Source organism: Oncorhynchus clarkii, chromosome 33, assembly GCF_045791955.1.
Source record: "Oncorhynchus clarkii lewisi isolate Uvic-CL-2024 chromosome 33, UVic_Ocla_1.0, whole genome shotgun sequence".
Classification (NCBI taxonomy): Eukaryota; Metazoa; Chordata; class Actinopteri; order Salmoniformes; family Salmonidae; genus Oncorhynchus; species Oncorhynchus clarkii.
This window is the reverse complement of record NC_092179.1, coordinates 34,520,611-34,533,794: the sequence shown is the minus strand read 5'-3', so window position 1 is coordinate 34,533,794 and position 13,184 is coordinate 34,520,611. Positions and strand designations below refer to the sequence as shown.

The following is a 13,184-nucleotide window of genomic DNA, read 5'->3' as shown; positions in this document are numbered from 1 at the left end:
GAGTTAGGAACTGCATTGTGGGTCTGGAGTTAGGAACGGCATTGTGGGTCTGGAGTTAGGAACTGCATTGTGGGTCTGGAGTTAGGAACGGCATTGTGGGTCTGGAGTTAGGAACTGCATTGTGGGTCTGGAGTTAGGAACGGCATTGTGGGTCTGGAGTTAGGAACTGCATTGTGGGTCTGGAGTTAGGAACGGCATTGTGGGTCTGGAGTTAGGAACGGCATTGTGGGTCTGGAGTTAGGAACGGCATTGTGGGTCTGGAGTTAGGAACTGCATTGTGGGTCTGGAGTTAGGAACGGCATTGTGGGTCTGGAGTTAGGAACGGCATTGTGGGTCTGGAGTTAGGAACGGCATTGTGGGTCTGGAGTTAGGAACGGCATTGTGGGTCTGGAGTTAGGAACGGCATTGTGGGTCTGGAGTTAGGAACGGCATTGTGGGTCTGGAGTTAGGAACGGCATTGTGGGTCTGGAGTTAGGAACGGCATTGTGGGTCTGGAGTTAGGAACGGCATTGTGGGTCTGGAGTTAGGAACTGCATTGTGGGTCTGGAGTTAGGAACGGCATTGTGGGTCTGGAGTTAGGAACGGCATTGTTTTGACTTTGTTGTTGCAGCTCCCATCCACACCTACATCCTGGGAGCAGCCAGCCAGGAAACCCTCCGCTTCTTCCCCAGTGCTGACGGCTGTGAGCTGGCAGACAACATCACCTACCTGGGTAAGAGTAGACTCTGACCCCTGACCCTGAGTAGACTGACATCACCTACCTGGGTAAGAGTAGACTCTGACCCCTAACCCTGAGTAGACTGACATCACCTACCTGGGTAAGAGTAGACTCTGACCCCTAACCCTGAGTAGACTGACATCACCTACCTGGGTAAGAGTAGACTCTGACCTCTGACCCTGAGTAGACTGACATCACCTACCTGGGTAAGAGTAGACTCTGACCCTGAGTAGACTGACATCACCTACCTGGGTAAGAGTAGACTCTGACCCTGAGTAGACTGACATCACCTACCTGGGTAAGAGTAGACTCTGACCCTGAGTAGACTGACATCACCTACCTGGGTAAGAGTAGACTCTGACCTCTGACCCTACCTGGGTAAGAGTAGACTCTGACCCTACCTGGGTAAGAGTAGACTCTGACCTCTGACCCTACCTGGGTAATACTGCTCTGTATTTTCACTGCTGTTTCACAGGCTTGACCACAACATACAGTGCCTTGCGAAAGTATTCGGCCCCCTTGAACTTTGCGACCTTTTGCCACATTTCAGGCTTCAAACATAAAGATATAAAACTGTATTTTTTTGTGAAGAATCAACAACAAGTGGGGCACAATCATGAAGTGGAACGACATTTATTGGATATTTCAAACTTTAACAAATCAAAAACTGAAAAATTGGGCGTGCAAAATTATTCAGCCCCCTTAAGTTAATACTTTGTAGCGCCACCTTTTGCTGCGATTACAGCTGTAAGTCGCTTGGGGTATGTCTCTATCAGTTTTGCACATCGAGAGACTGACATTTTTTCCCATTCCTCCTTGCAAAACAGCTCGAGCTCAGTGAGGTTGGATGGAGAGCATTTGTGAACAGCAGTTTTCAGTTCTTTCCACAGATTCTCGATTGGATTCAGGTCTGGACTTTGACTTGTCCATTCTAACACCTGGATATGTTTATTTTTGAACCATTCCATTGTAGATTTTGCTTTATGTTTTGGATCATTGTCTTGTTGGAAGACATCTTCGTCCCAGTCTCAGGTCTTTTGCAGACTCCATCAGGTTTTCTTCCAGAATGGTCCTGTATTTGGCTCCATCCATCTTCCCATCAATTTTAACCATCTTCCCTGTCCCTGCTGAAGAAAAGCAGGCCCAAACCATGATGCTGCCACCACCATGTTTGACAGTGGGGATGGTGTGTTCAGCTGTGTTGCTTTTACGCCAAACATAACGTTTTGCATTGTTGCCAAAAAGTTCAATTTTGGTTTCATCTGACCAGAGCACCTTCTTCCACATGTTTGGTGTGTCTCCCAGGTGGCTTGTGGCAAACTTTAAACAACACTTTTTATGGATATCTTTAAGAAATGGCTTTCTTCTTGCCACTCTTCCATAAAGGCCAGATTTGTGCAATATATGACTGATTGTTGTCCTATGGACAGAGTCTCCCACCTCAGCTGTAGATCTCTGCCGTTCATCCAGAGTGATCATGGGCCTCTTGGCTGCATCTCTGATCAGTCTTCTCCTTGTATGAGCTGAAAGTTTAGAGGGACGGCCAGGTCTTGGTAGATTTGCAGTGGTCTGATACTCCTTCCATTTCAATATTATCGCTTGCACAGTGCTCCTTGGGATGTTTAAAGCTTGGGAAATCTTTTTGTATCCAAATCCGGCTTTACACTTCTTCACAACAGTATCTCGGACCTGCCTGGTGTGTTCCTTGTTCTTCATGATGCTCTCTGCGCTTTTAACGGACCTCTGAGACTATCACAGTGCAGGTGCATTTATACGGAGACTTGATTACACACAGGTGGATTGTATTTATCATCATTAGTCATTTAGGTCAACATTGGATCATTCAGAGATCCTCACTGAACTTCTGGAGAGAGTTTGCTGCACTGAAAGTAAAGGGGCTGAATAATTTTGCACGCCCAATTTTTCAGTTTTTGATTTGTTAAAAAAGTTTGAAATATCCAATAAATGTCGTTCCACTTCATGATTGTGTCCCACTTGTTGTTGATTCTTCACAGAAAAATACAGTTTTATATCTTTGTTTGAAGCCTGAAATGTGGCAAAAGGTCGCAAAGTTCAAGGGGGCCGAATACTTTCGCAAGGCACTGTATATCTCTCTCAATTTCTCACTTACTCACACACTCACACTCTCTCCCTCACTATGTGTGTCAGGTCGTCGTGGCGTTTTCACTGGGGCGTCAGGCCTGCAGATAGCATATGTGAGTGGTCGTGAGGGGCAGCAGGATCCGACTCCAGCTCACTGCTTCTCTCCTAAAGACCTCACTCAGCTGGTGGAGCCACTGATTAGCAACAACCAGTTCAGAGGAGTGGACATCCTGCTGACATCACAGTGGCCCCGCGGAGTCTGGCAGTACGCCAACAGCCCCGTAAGACACTCCAACTACCCTCATCAGCACCTGACTACCCTCATCAGCACCTGACTACCCTCATCAGCACCTGACTACCCTCATCAGCTCCTGACTACCCGTCCTCCGTCTAACCTGACTACCCGTCCTCCGTCTAACCTGACTACCCGTCCTCCGTCTAACCTGACTACCCGTCCTCCGTCTAACCTAACTACCCGTCCTCCGTCTAACCTAACTACCCGTCCTCCGTCTAACCTAACTACCCGTCCTCCGTCTAACCTAACTACCCGTCCTCCGTCTAACCTAACTACCCGTCCTCCGTCTAACCTAACTACCCGTCCTCCGTCTAACCTAACTACCCGTCCTCCGTCTAACCTAACTAACCTCACTATCCCCCCACCCTCCGTCTAACCTCACTATCCCCCCCCTCCGTCTAAGCTCACTACCCCCCCGTCTAACCTCACTGTCCCCCCCTCCGTCTAACCTCACTGTCCCCCCACCCTCCGTGTAACCTCACTACCCCCTCCTTACTACCCCCCCCCCCCACTACCCCCCCCCCCCGTCTAACCTCACTACCCCCCCGTCTAACCTCAATACCCCCCCCCCCCGTCTAACCTCACTACCCCCCCTCCGTCTAACCTCACTATCCCCCCCCCGTCTAACCTCACTATCCCCCCCCGTCTAACCTCACTATCCCCCCACCCTCCGTCTAACCTAACTACCCCCCCCCCCCCCCCGTCTAACCTCACTATCCCCCCTCCGTCTAACCTCACTATCCCCCCACCCTCCGTCTAACCTCACTACCCCCCTCCTCACTACCCCCCCCCCCCCCCCGTCTAATCTCACTACCCCCCCTCCTCCGTCTAACCTCAATACCCCCCCTCCGTCTAACCTCACTACCCCCTCTCCGTCTAACCTCACTACCACACCCCCTCCGTCTAACCTCACTACCACACCCCCTCCGTCTAACCTCACTACCACACCCCCTCCGTCTAACCTCACTACCACACCCCCTCCGTCTAACCTCACTACCACACCCCCTCCGTCTAACCTCACTACCCCCCCTCCGTCTAACCTCACTACCCCCCCTCCGTCTAACCTCACTACCCCCCCTCCGTCTAATCTCACTACCCCCCCTCCTCCGTCTAACCTCACTACCCCCCCCCCCCCCTCCGTCTAACCTCACTACCCCCCCCCCCTCCGTCTAACCTCACTACCCCCCCCCCCCCCCCCCTCCGTCTAACTTCACTACCACACCCCCTCCGTCTAACCTCACTACCACACCCCCTCCGTCTAACCTCACTACCCCCCCCCTCCGTCTAACCTCACTACCCCTCTAACTAGCCCCACTACCCTCTAACAACCCTTTAACTAGCCCCGCTACCCTCTAACAACCCTTTAACTAGCCCTGCTACCCTCTAACAACCCTCTTAACTACCCCCGCTACCCTCTAACAACCCCCGCTACCCTCTAACAACCCTATAACAACCCCCGCTACCCTCTAACAACCCTCTAACTAGCCCACTACCCTCTAACTAGCCCACTACCATCTAACAACCCTCTAACTAGCCCTGCTACCCTCTAACTAGCCCTGCTACCCTCTAACAATCCTTTAACTAGCCCCGCTACCCTCTAACAACCCTCTAACTAGCCCTGCTACCCTCTAACAACCCTTTAACTAGCCCCGCTATCCTCTAACTAGCCCCGCTACCCTCTAACAACCCTTTAATTAGCCCCACTACCCTCTAACAACCCTTTAACTAGCCCCGCTACCCTCTAACTAGCCCACTACCATCTAACAACCCTCTAACTAGCCCCGCTACCCTCTAACTAGCCCCGCTACCCTCTAACAACCCTCTAACTAGTCCCGCTACCCTCTAACAACCCTTTAACTAGCCCCGCTACCCTCTAACAACCCTCTAACTAGCCCCGCTACCCTTTAACAACCCTCTAACTAGCCCCGCTACCCTCTAACAACCCCCGCTACCCTCTAACAACCTTCCAACAACCCCCGCTACCCTTTAACAACCCTCTAACTAGTCCCACTACCCTCTAACAACCCTCTAACTAGCCCCGCTACCCTTTAACAACCCTCTAACTAGCCCCGCTACCCTCTAACTAGCCCCGCTACCCTCTAACTAGCCCTGCTACCCTCTAACTAGCCCCGCTACCCTCTAACAACCCTCTAACTAGCCCTGCTACCCTCTAACTAGCCCTGCTACCCTCTAACTAGCCCCGCTACCCTCTAATTAGCCCCACTACCCTCTAACAACCCTCTAACTAGCCCCGCTACCCTCTAACTAGCCCCGCTACCCTCTAACTAGCCCCGCTACCCAATAGCTAGCAGCCTCAGATGCTGTGTGTTTGACCCAGCTAAACAGTGTTGTTTATTTTAAACTAAACTTTTCTTTGTTTCAGGAAGTCAACACTAAGTTCTGTGGAACGACCTCCATCTCCCACCTGGCTTACAAGCTGAAGCCTCGCTACCACTTTGCTGCGGTAGAAGGAGTTCACTATGAGAGACTACCTTACAGGTACACACTATCACACACACAACACAACCTTACAGGGTAATTCACACTGTATATAAACTACCATACTACCACTTTGCTGCGGTAGAGGGCGTTAACGTGTGTGTGCGTGTGTGTGTGTGTGTTTTTGTGTAGGAATCATGTTGTTCTTCAGGAGAATACTCAGCACGTCAGCAGATTTATCGCCCTGGCAACCGTCAACAACCCAGAGAAGAGAAAGGTGAGGTCTCACTGTATTGGAGGATGTTATTGACCACTCCCCTCTCTGTAGTGGAGGATATTATTGACCACTCCCCTCTCTGTTGTGGAGGATGTTGTTGACCACTCCCCTCTCTGTAGTGGAGGATGTTGTTGACCATTCCCCTCTCTGTTGTGGAGGATGTTATTGACCACTCCCCTCTCTGTAGTGGAGGATATTATTGACCACTCCCCTCTCTGTAGTGGAGGATGTTGTTGACCACTCCCCTCTCTGTAGTGGAGGATGTTGTTGACCACTCCCCTCTCTGTAGTGGAGGATGTTATTGACCACTCCCCTCTCTGTAGTGGAGGATGTTGTTGACCACTCCCCTCTCTGTAGTGGAGGATGTTATTGACCACTCCCCTCTCTGTAGTGGAGGATGCTGTTGACCACTCCCCTCTCTGTAGTGGAGGATGTTGTTGACCACTCCCCTCTCTGTAGTGGAGGATGCTGTTGACCACTGGCAGCTTCATTAAATAGTACCCCCAAACACCACAGTTCCTCTGTCCAGTGTCTGTGTTCATTTGCCCATCTTAATATTTTTTTTTGTTGGCCAGAAGGCAGCATCCCGGTGTCGCCTCTTCACTGTTGACGTTGAGGCTGATGTTTTGCGGGTACTATTTAATGAAGCTGCCAGTTGAGGACTTGTGAGGCGTCTGTTTCCCAAACTAGACACTCTAATATTCTTGCTCTGTTGTGCACCGGGGCCTCCCACTCCTCTTTCTATTCTGTTTAGAGCCAGTTTGCGCTGTTCTGTGAAGGGAGTAGAACACAGCATTGTACGAGATCTTCAGTTTCTTGCCAATTTCGCGCATGGAATAGCCTTAATTTCTCAGAACAAGAATAGACTGACGAGTTTCAGTAGAAAGTGCTTTGTTTCTGGCCATTTTGAGCCTGTAATCGAACCCACAAATGCTGTTTCTCCAGATACTCAACTAGTCTAAAGAAGGCCAGTTTTACTGCTTCTTTAATCAGTACAACAGTTTTCAGCTGTGATAACATAATTGCAAAATGGTTTTCTAATGATCAATTAGCCTTTTAAAATGATAAACGTGGATTAGCTAACACAACGTGCCATTGGAACACAGGAGGGATGGTTCCTGATAATGGGCCCCTGTACGCCTGTGTAGATATTCCATAAAAAAATCAGCAGTTTCCAGCTACAATAGTCATTTACTATATTAACAATGTCTACACTGTATTTCTGATCAATTTGATGTTATTTTAATGGACAAAAATTTTGCTTTTCTTTAAAAAACAAGGACATATTGTATGTAGAACCTCTATGTATCTGTGTATCTCTCTCTAGTACCAGGATGGGTTCAACATAGTGAGGAGCAGGGAGGCATCTGAGCTGGCTTAGGGGTTAATATTGTGTATCTTTCTCTAGTACCAGGATGGGTTCAACATAGTGAGGAGCAGGGAGGCATCTGAGCTGGCTTAGGGGTTAATATTGTCTCTCTTTCTCTCTCCAGTACCTGTATGCCTTCAACATTATCCCGATGAAAAGCATGGAGGCATCAGAACTGGTCAAGCAGCCTCAGGATGTCACTGAGAGCCCTTACAGCAGGATGGTTAGAGAGAACACTCTCTCTGACCCTACTGTCCAGGTACTCACACACACTCTTAGGATCTGAAAACCTCTCAGGGTTTGGATCTTCATGCTAAACAAAGGCCAACAACTAAGACACTGTATAGAGACGAGTATATGTCCACACCCCTTCAAATGAGTGTATTCGTCTATTTCGGCTGTTGCTGACGTGTATTAAATGGAGCACACAGCCATGCAATCTCCATAGACTGATATCGGCAGTAGAATGGCCTTACTGAAGAGCTCAGTGACTTTCAACGTGGCACCGTCATAGGATGCCACCTTTCCAACAAGTCAGTTTGTCAAATTTCTGCGCTGCTAGAGCTGCCACCTTCAACTGTAAGTGCTGTTATTGTGAAGTCTAGGAGCAGTAATGGCTCAGCCGTGAAGTGGTGGTCCACACCAGCTCACAGAAAGGGACTGCCGAGTGCTGAAACATGTAGCGTGTAAAAACCCTCTGTTCTCGGCTGCAGCACTCACTACCGAGTTCCTAACTGCCTCTGGAAGCAACGTCAGCACAAGAACTGTTCGCCGGGAGCTTCATGAAATGGGTTTCCATGTTTGCTAATTTATAATGAAATAAACAGAAATATCACATTTACATAAGTATTCAGACCATTTACTCAGTACTTTTGTTGAAGCACCTCTGTCAGATTACAGCCTAGTGTCTTCTTGGGTATGATGCTACAAGCTTGGCACACCTGTATTTGGGGGAGTTTCTCCCATTCTTCTCAGCAGATCCTCTCCAGCTCGGTCAGGTTGAATGGGGAGTGTCGCTGCACAGCTATTTTCAGGTCTCTCCAGAGATGTTTGATTGGGTTAAATTCCCGGGCTCTGCCTGGGCCACTCGACATCCAGAGACTTGTCCCGAAGCCACTCCTGGGTTGTCTTGGCTGTGTGCTTAGGGTCGTTGTCCTGTTAGAAGGTGAACCTTCACCCCAGTCTGATGTCCTGAGCGCTCTGGAGCAAGTTTTCATCAAGGATCTCTCTGTACTTTACTCTGTTCATCTTTTCCTCAATCCTGACTAGTCTCCCAGTCCCTGCTGCTGAAAAACACCCCCACAGCACAATGCTGCCACCACCATGCTTCACTAGTCTCCCAGTCCCTGCTGCTGAATGCCACCCCCAGCAGGCATGTGCCTTTTTATTGAGGAGTGGCTTCAGTCTGGCCACTCTACCATAAAGGCCTGGTTGGTGCAGTGCTACAGAGATGGTTGTCCTTCTGGAAGGTTCTCCCATCTCCACAGAGGAGCTCTGCCAGAGTAACCATCGGGTTCTTGGTCACCTCCCTGACCAAGGCTCTTCTCCCCCTATTGCTCAGTTTCGCCGGGCGGCCAGCTCTAGGAAGAGTCTTGGTTCCAAACTTCTTCCATTTAAGAATGATGGAGGCCACTGTGTTCTTGGGGATCTTCAATACTGCAGACATTTTTTTGATACCCTTCCCCAAATCTGTGTCTCGACACAATCCTGTCTAGGAGCTCTACGGACAATTCCTTTGACCTCATGGCTTGGTTTTTGCTCTGACATGCACTGTCAACTGTGGGACCTTTTTATAGACAGTTGTGAGCCTTTCCAAATGATGTCCAATCAATTGAATTTAAGTTGTAGAAACATCTCAAGGATGATCAATGGAAACAGGATGCACCTGAGCTCAATTTGGAGTCTCATATCAAAGGGTCTGAATACTTAAGTAAATAAGGTATTTCTGTTTTTTTTATTTTAATACATTTGCAAAAAATGTCTGAACCTGATTTCGCTATGTCATTATGGGGTATTGTGTGTAGATTGCAGAGGTTTGTTTTTATTTTGGAATGAGGCTGTAACATAAGAATTTTGAAAAGGTCAAGGGTTCAGAATACTTTCCGAAGGCACTGTACATTATAGATGATTCGGTGCCTCCAACTTTGTGGCAACAGTTTGGGCAAGGTCCTTTCCTGTTTCAGCATGACCATGCCCCCGAGCACAAAGCGAGGTCCATACAGAAATGTTTTTATAGAGATCGGTGTGGAAGAACTTGACTGTCCTGGTCAGAGCCCTGACCTCAACCCCATCAAACACCTTTGGGATGAATTGGAATGGCGACTGTGAGCCAGGTCTAATCGCCCAACATCAGTGCCCGACCTCACAAATGTTCTTGTGGCTGAATGGAAGCAAGTCCCCACAGCAATGTTCCAACATCTAGTGGAAAGCCTTCCCAGAAGAGTGGAGGCTGTTATAGCAGCAATGTTCCAACATCTAGTGGAAAGCCTTCCCAGAAGAGTGGAGGCTGTTATAGCAGCAATGTTCCAACATCTAGTCGAAAGCCTTCCCAGGAGAGTGGAAGCTGTTTTAGCAGCAAAGGGGTGGACCTACTCCATATTAATGCCCATGATTTCGCAATGAGATTTTGGACGAGCAGGTGTCCACATACTTTTGGTCATGGTAGAGTAGAAGGCCAACAACTATAAAAGGTTTAACAGACAGACGGACATGGGAAGACCAATACGTTCTACCTTGAGGTCGGCAGCACATCTCATTCCCCTCCAGAGGAGAGGGCAACTCTAAATCGTCTTCCTGTTTCGTCCTTCCGGTGCCAAAGCATCAAGCCAGACCGTGGGGCTGAATAGACATTTAAAACAAGACTTAAGGACACTCATGATCTAAAGGCCAAATTCCAATAAGGAATAATTATCAGAAAATAGCCTTGAAAACATACACCGCTTTGACAATGCAGACTGTAAATATACACTGGACAAAACATTAAGAACACCTTCCTCATATTGAGTTGCTCCTCCCCTTTAGCCCTCGGAACAGCCTCAATTCGTCGGGTGTGGACTACAAGGTGTTGAAAGCGTTCCACAGGGATGCTGGCCCATGTCGACTCCAATGCTTCCCACTGTTGTGTCACGTCGGATGTCCTTCAGGTGGTGGATGATGGTTGATACACACGGGACACTGTTGAGTGTGTGAACCAGCAACGTTGCAGTTCTTGACCCAAACCGGTGTTCCTGGCACCTACTACCATAACCCGTTCAGACACTTCAACATGTTGTCTTGTCTATTCACCCTCTGAATGGCACACATTCCCATATCACTGTCTCAAGGCTTAAAAATCCTTCTTCAACCTGTCTCCTCCCCTTCATCTACACTGATTGAAGTGGATTTAACAGGTGACATCAATAAGGGATCACAGCTTTCACCTGGATTCACCTGGTCAGTCTGTCATGGAAAGTGTTCTTAAATGTTTTGTATACTGTGTGTATCTCTCTCAGGAGCCGGCATCTCAGTTCTTCTTTGACCTGGGGAAGAAGCAGCGTGGAGGGGGGCGTGGCCAGGGGGGGCGTGGTAGGAAGAGGCCCTCAGACGGAGACGGGCAGAATCAAGGACAGCCGTGGGATTCAGACCGGCAGAGTCAGAGACTGCCCTTTGAGCTAGACAGGCCTAAACAACCCCGCAGGCCCCGTGAGTCTCCCTCCCTCGCTCTCACAGACACACACACACACCCTCCCACACCCTTATACACACACCCTCACCGTCTCCCACCCTCACCGTCTCCCACCCTCACCGTCTCCCACCCTCACCGTCTCCCACCCTCACTGTCTCCCACCCTCTCATGTATGTCTCTCTCTCTCTCTCTCTGTGTGTCTGGTTCAGCTCAGCCCAGCGGTCCCTGTTGGTTCTGTCTGGCCAGCCCTCAGGTAGAGAAACACCTGGTCATCAGCATTGGTACACATGTGAGTTTCCACACACACAGTCTGAGTATTACAACGGATAGTAGAAAGTGGTTGTTCTGTTTAAAGGGCTCTGAAGCCCCCAGTTAACCATTTTGTGTTGATGTATTTTTCCTCAGTGCTACCTGGCCCTTGCTAAGGGCAGTCTAACCCCTCAGCATGTGTTGGTACTGCCCATCGGTCACTACCAGTCAGTAGTGGAACTGAGCTCTGAGGTGGTTAAAGAACTGGACCGATACAAGATGGCTGTCAGGACCTTCTATAAGAGCAAAGGACAGCGCTGTGTTCTGTTTGAGAGGAACTACCACAGCCAACACCTACAGATCCAGGTAGACTAGACTACACTCACCCCTCAGGGCCAGCCTGCCCAGATACAGGTAGACTAGACTACACTCACCCCTCAGGGCCAGCCTGCCCAGATACAGGTAGACTAGACTACACTCACCCCTCAGGGCCAGCCTGCCCAGATACAGGTAGACTAGACTACACTCACCCCTCAGGGCCAGCCTGCCCAGATACAGGTAGACTAGACTACACTCACCCCTCAGGGCCAGCCTGCCCAGATACAGGTAGACTAGACTACACTCACCCCTCAGGGCCAGCCTGTCCAGATACAGGTAGACTAGACTACACTCACCCCTCAGGGCCAGCCTGCCCAGATACAGGTAGACTAGACTACACTCACCCCTCAGGGCCAGCCTGCCCAGATACAGGTAGACTAGACTACACTCACCCCTCAGGGCCAGCCTGCCCAGATACAGGTAGACTAGACTACACTCACCCCTCAGGGCCAGCCTGCCCAGATACAGGTAGACTAGACTACACTCACCCCTCAGGGCCAGCCTGCCCATCAGTTGTCATGATAATCACTCATTTCAACTTGATATATTCATCTCTTTCTGATGAGCTGATCATAGAGAAGGAGACAATCATTCTGCATTTCCTGCTGAGTAAACATAATTGCAAGTGGGCTCAAGTTAACACTGAAGACAGATGGGCAGCTAATAGGCTATTCAGAGCTTAATTAGTCCAGATGACTGCACTGAAGCCTTTGCACCCACTGTAACAGTCTGTCCCTCCCCAGGGAGGTAGAACACCCCCTGTAACTGTCTGTCCCTCCCCAGGGAGGTGGAACACCCCCTGTAACAGTCTGTCCCTCCCCAGGGAGGTGGAACACCCCCTGTAACAGTCTGTCCCTCCCCAGGGAGGTGGAACACCCCCTGTAACAGTCTGTCCCTCCCCAGGGAGGTGGAACACCCCCTGTAACAGTCTGTCCCTCCCCAGGGAGGTGGAACACCCCCTGTAACAGTCTGTCCCTCCCCAGGGAGGTGGAACACCCCCTGTAACAGTCTGTCCCTCCCCAGGGAGGTGGAACACCCCCTGTAACAGTCTGTCCCTCCCCAGGGAGGTAGAACAGCCCCTGTAACAGTCTGTCCCTCCCCAGGGAGGTAGAACAGACCCTGTAACAGTCTGTCCCTCCCCAGGGAGGTAGAACAGACCCTGTAACAGTCTGTCCCTCCCCAGGGAGGTAGAACAGACCCTGTAACAGTCTGTCCATCCCCAGGGAGGTAGAACAGACCCTGTAACAGTCTGTCCCTCCCCAGGGAGGTAGAACAGACCCTGTAACAGTCTGTCCCTCCCCAGGGAGGTAGAACAGCCCCTGTAACAGTCTGTCCCTCCCCAGGGAGGTAGAACACCCCCTGTAACAGTCTGTCCCTCCCCAGGGAGGTGGAACACCCCCTGTAACAGTCTGTCCATCCCCAGGGAGGTAGAACAGACCCTGTAACAGTCTGTACCTCCCCAGGGAGGTAGAACAGACCCTGTAACAGTCTGTCCCTCCCCAGGGAGGTGGAACACCCCCTGTAACAGTCTGTCCCTCCCCAGGGAGGTAGAACACCCCCTGTAACAGTCTGTCCCTCCCCAGGTAGGTAGAACAGACCCTGTAACAGTCTGTCCCTCCCCAGGGAGGTAGAACAGACCCTGTAACAGTCTGTCCCTCCCCAGGGAGGTAGAACAGACCCTGTAACAGTCTG

General features: G+C 50.1%; 1 protein-coding gene across 1 annotated transcript in view; it reads left to right on the top strand.

The window, feature by feature from the left end:
- Positions 1 to 13,184, top strand: part of LOC139392818 (CWF19-like protein 1) — a 42,965-nt gene that overhangs the window by 4,007 nt on the left and 25,774 nt on the right. The window contains exons 4-11 of the mRNA XM_071141097.1: positions 611 to 712; positions 2,888 to 3,102; positions 5,500 to 5,615; positions 5,748 to 5,832; positions 7,326 to 7,460; positions 10,693 to 10,882; positions 11,075 to 11,154; positions 11,271 to 11,480. Coding sequence (XP_070997198.1) covers positions 611 to 712; positions 2,888 to 3,102; positions 5,500 to 5,615; positions 5,748 to 5,832; positions 7,326 to 7,460; positions 10,693 to 10,882; positions 11,075 to 11,154; positions 11,271 to 11,480 — 1,133 coding nt within the window. The remainder of the gene's footprint in view (positions 1 to 610; positions 713 to 2,887; positions 3,103 to 5,499; positions 5,616 to 5,747; positions 5,833 to 7,325; positions 7,461 to 10,692; positions 10,883 to 11,074; positions 11,155 to 11,270; positions 11,481 to 13,184) is intronic.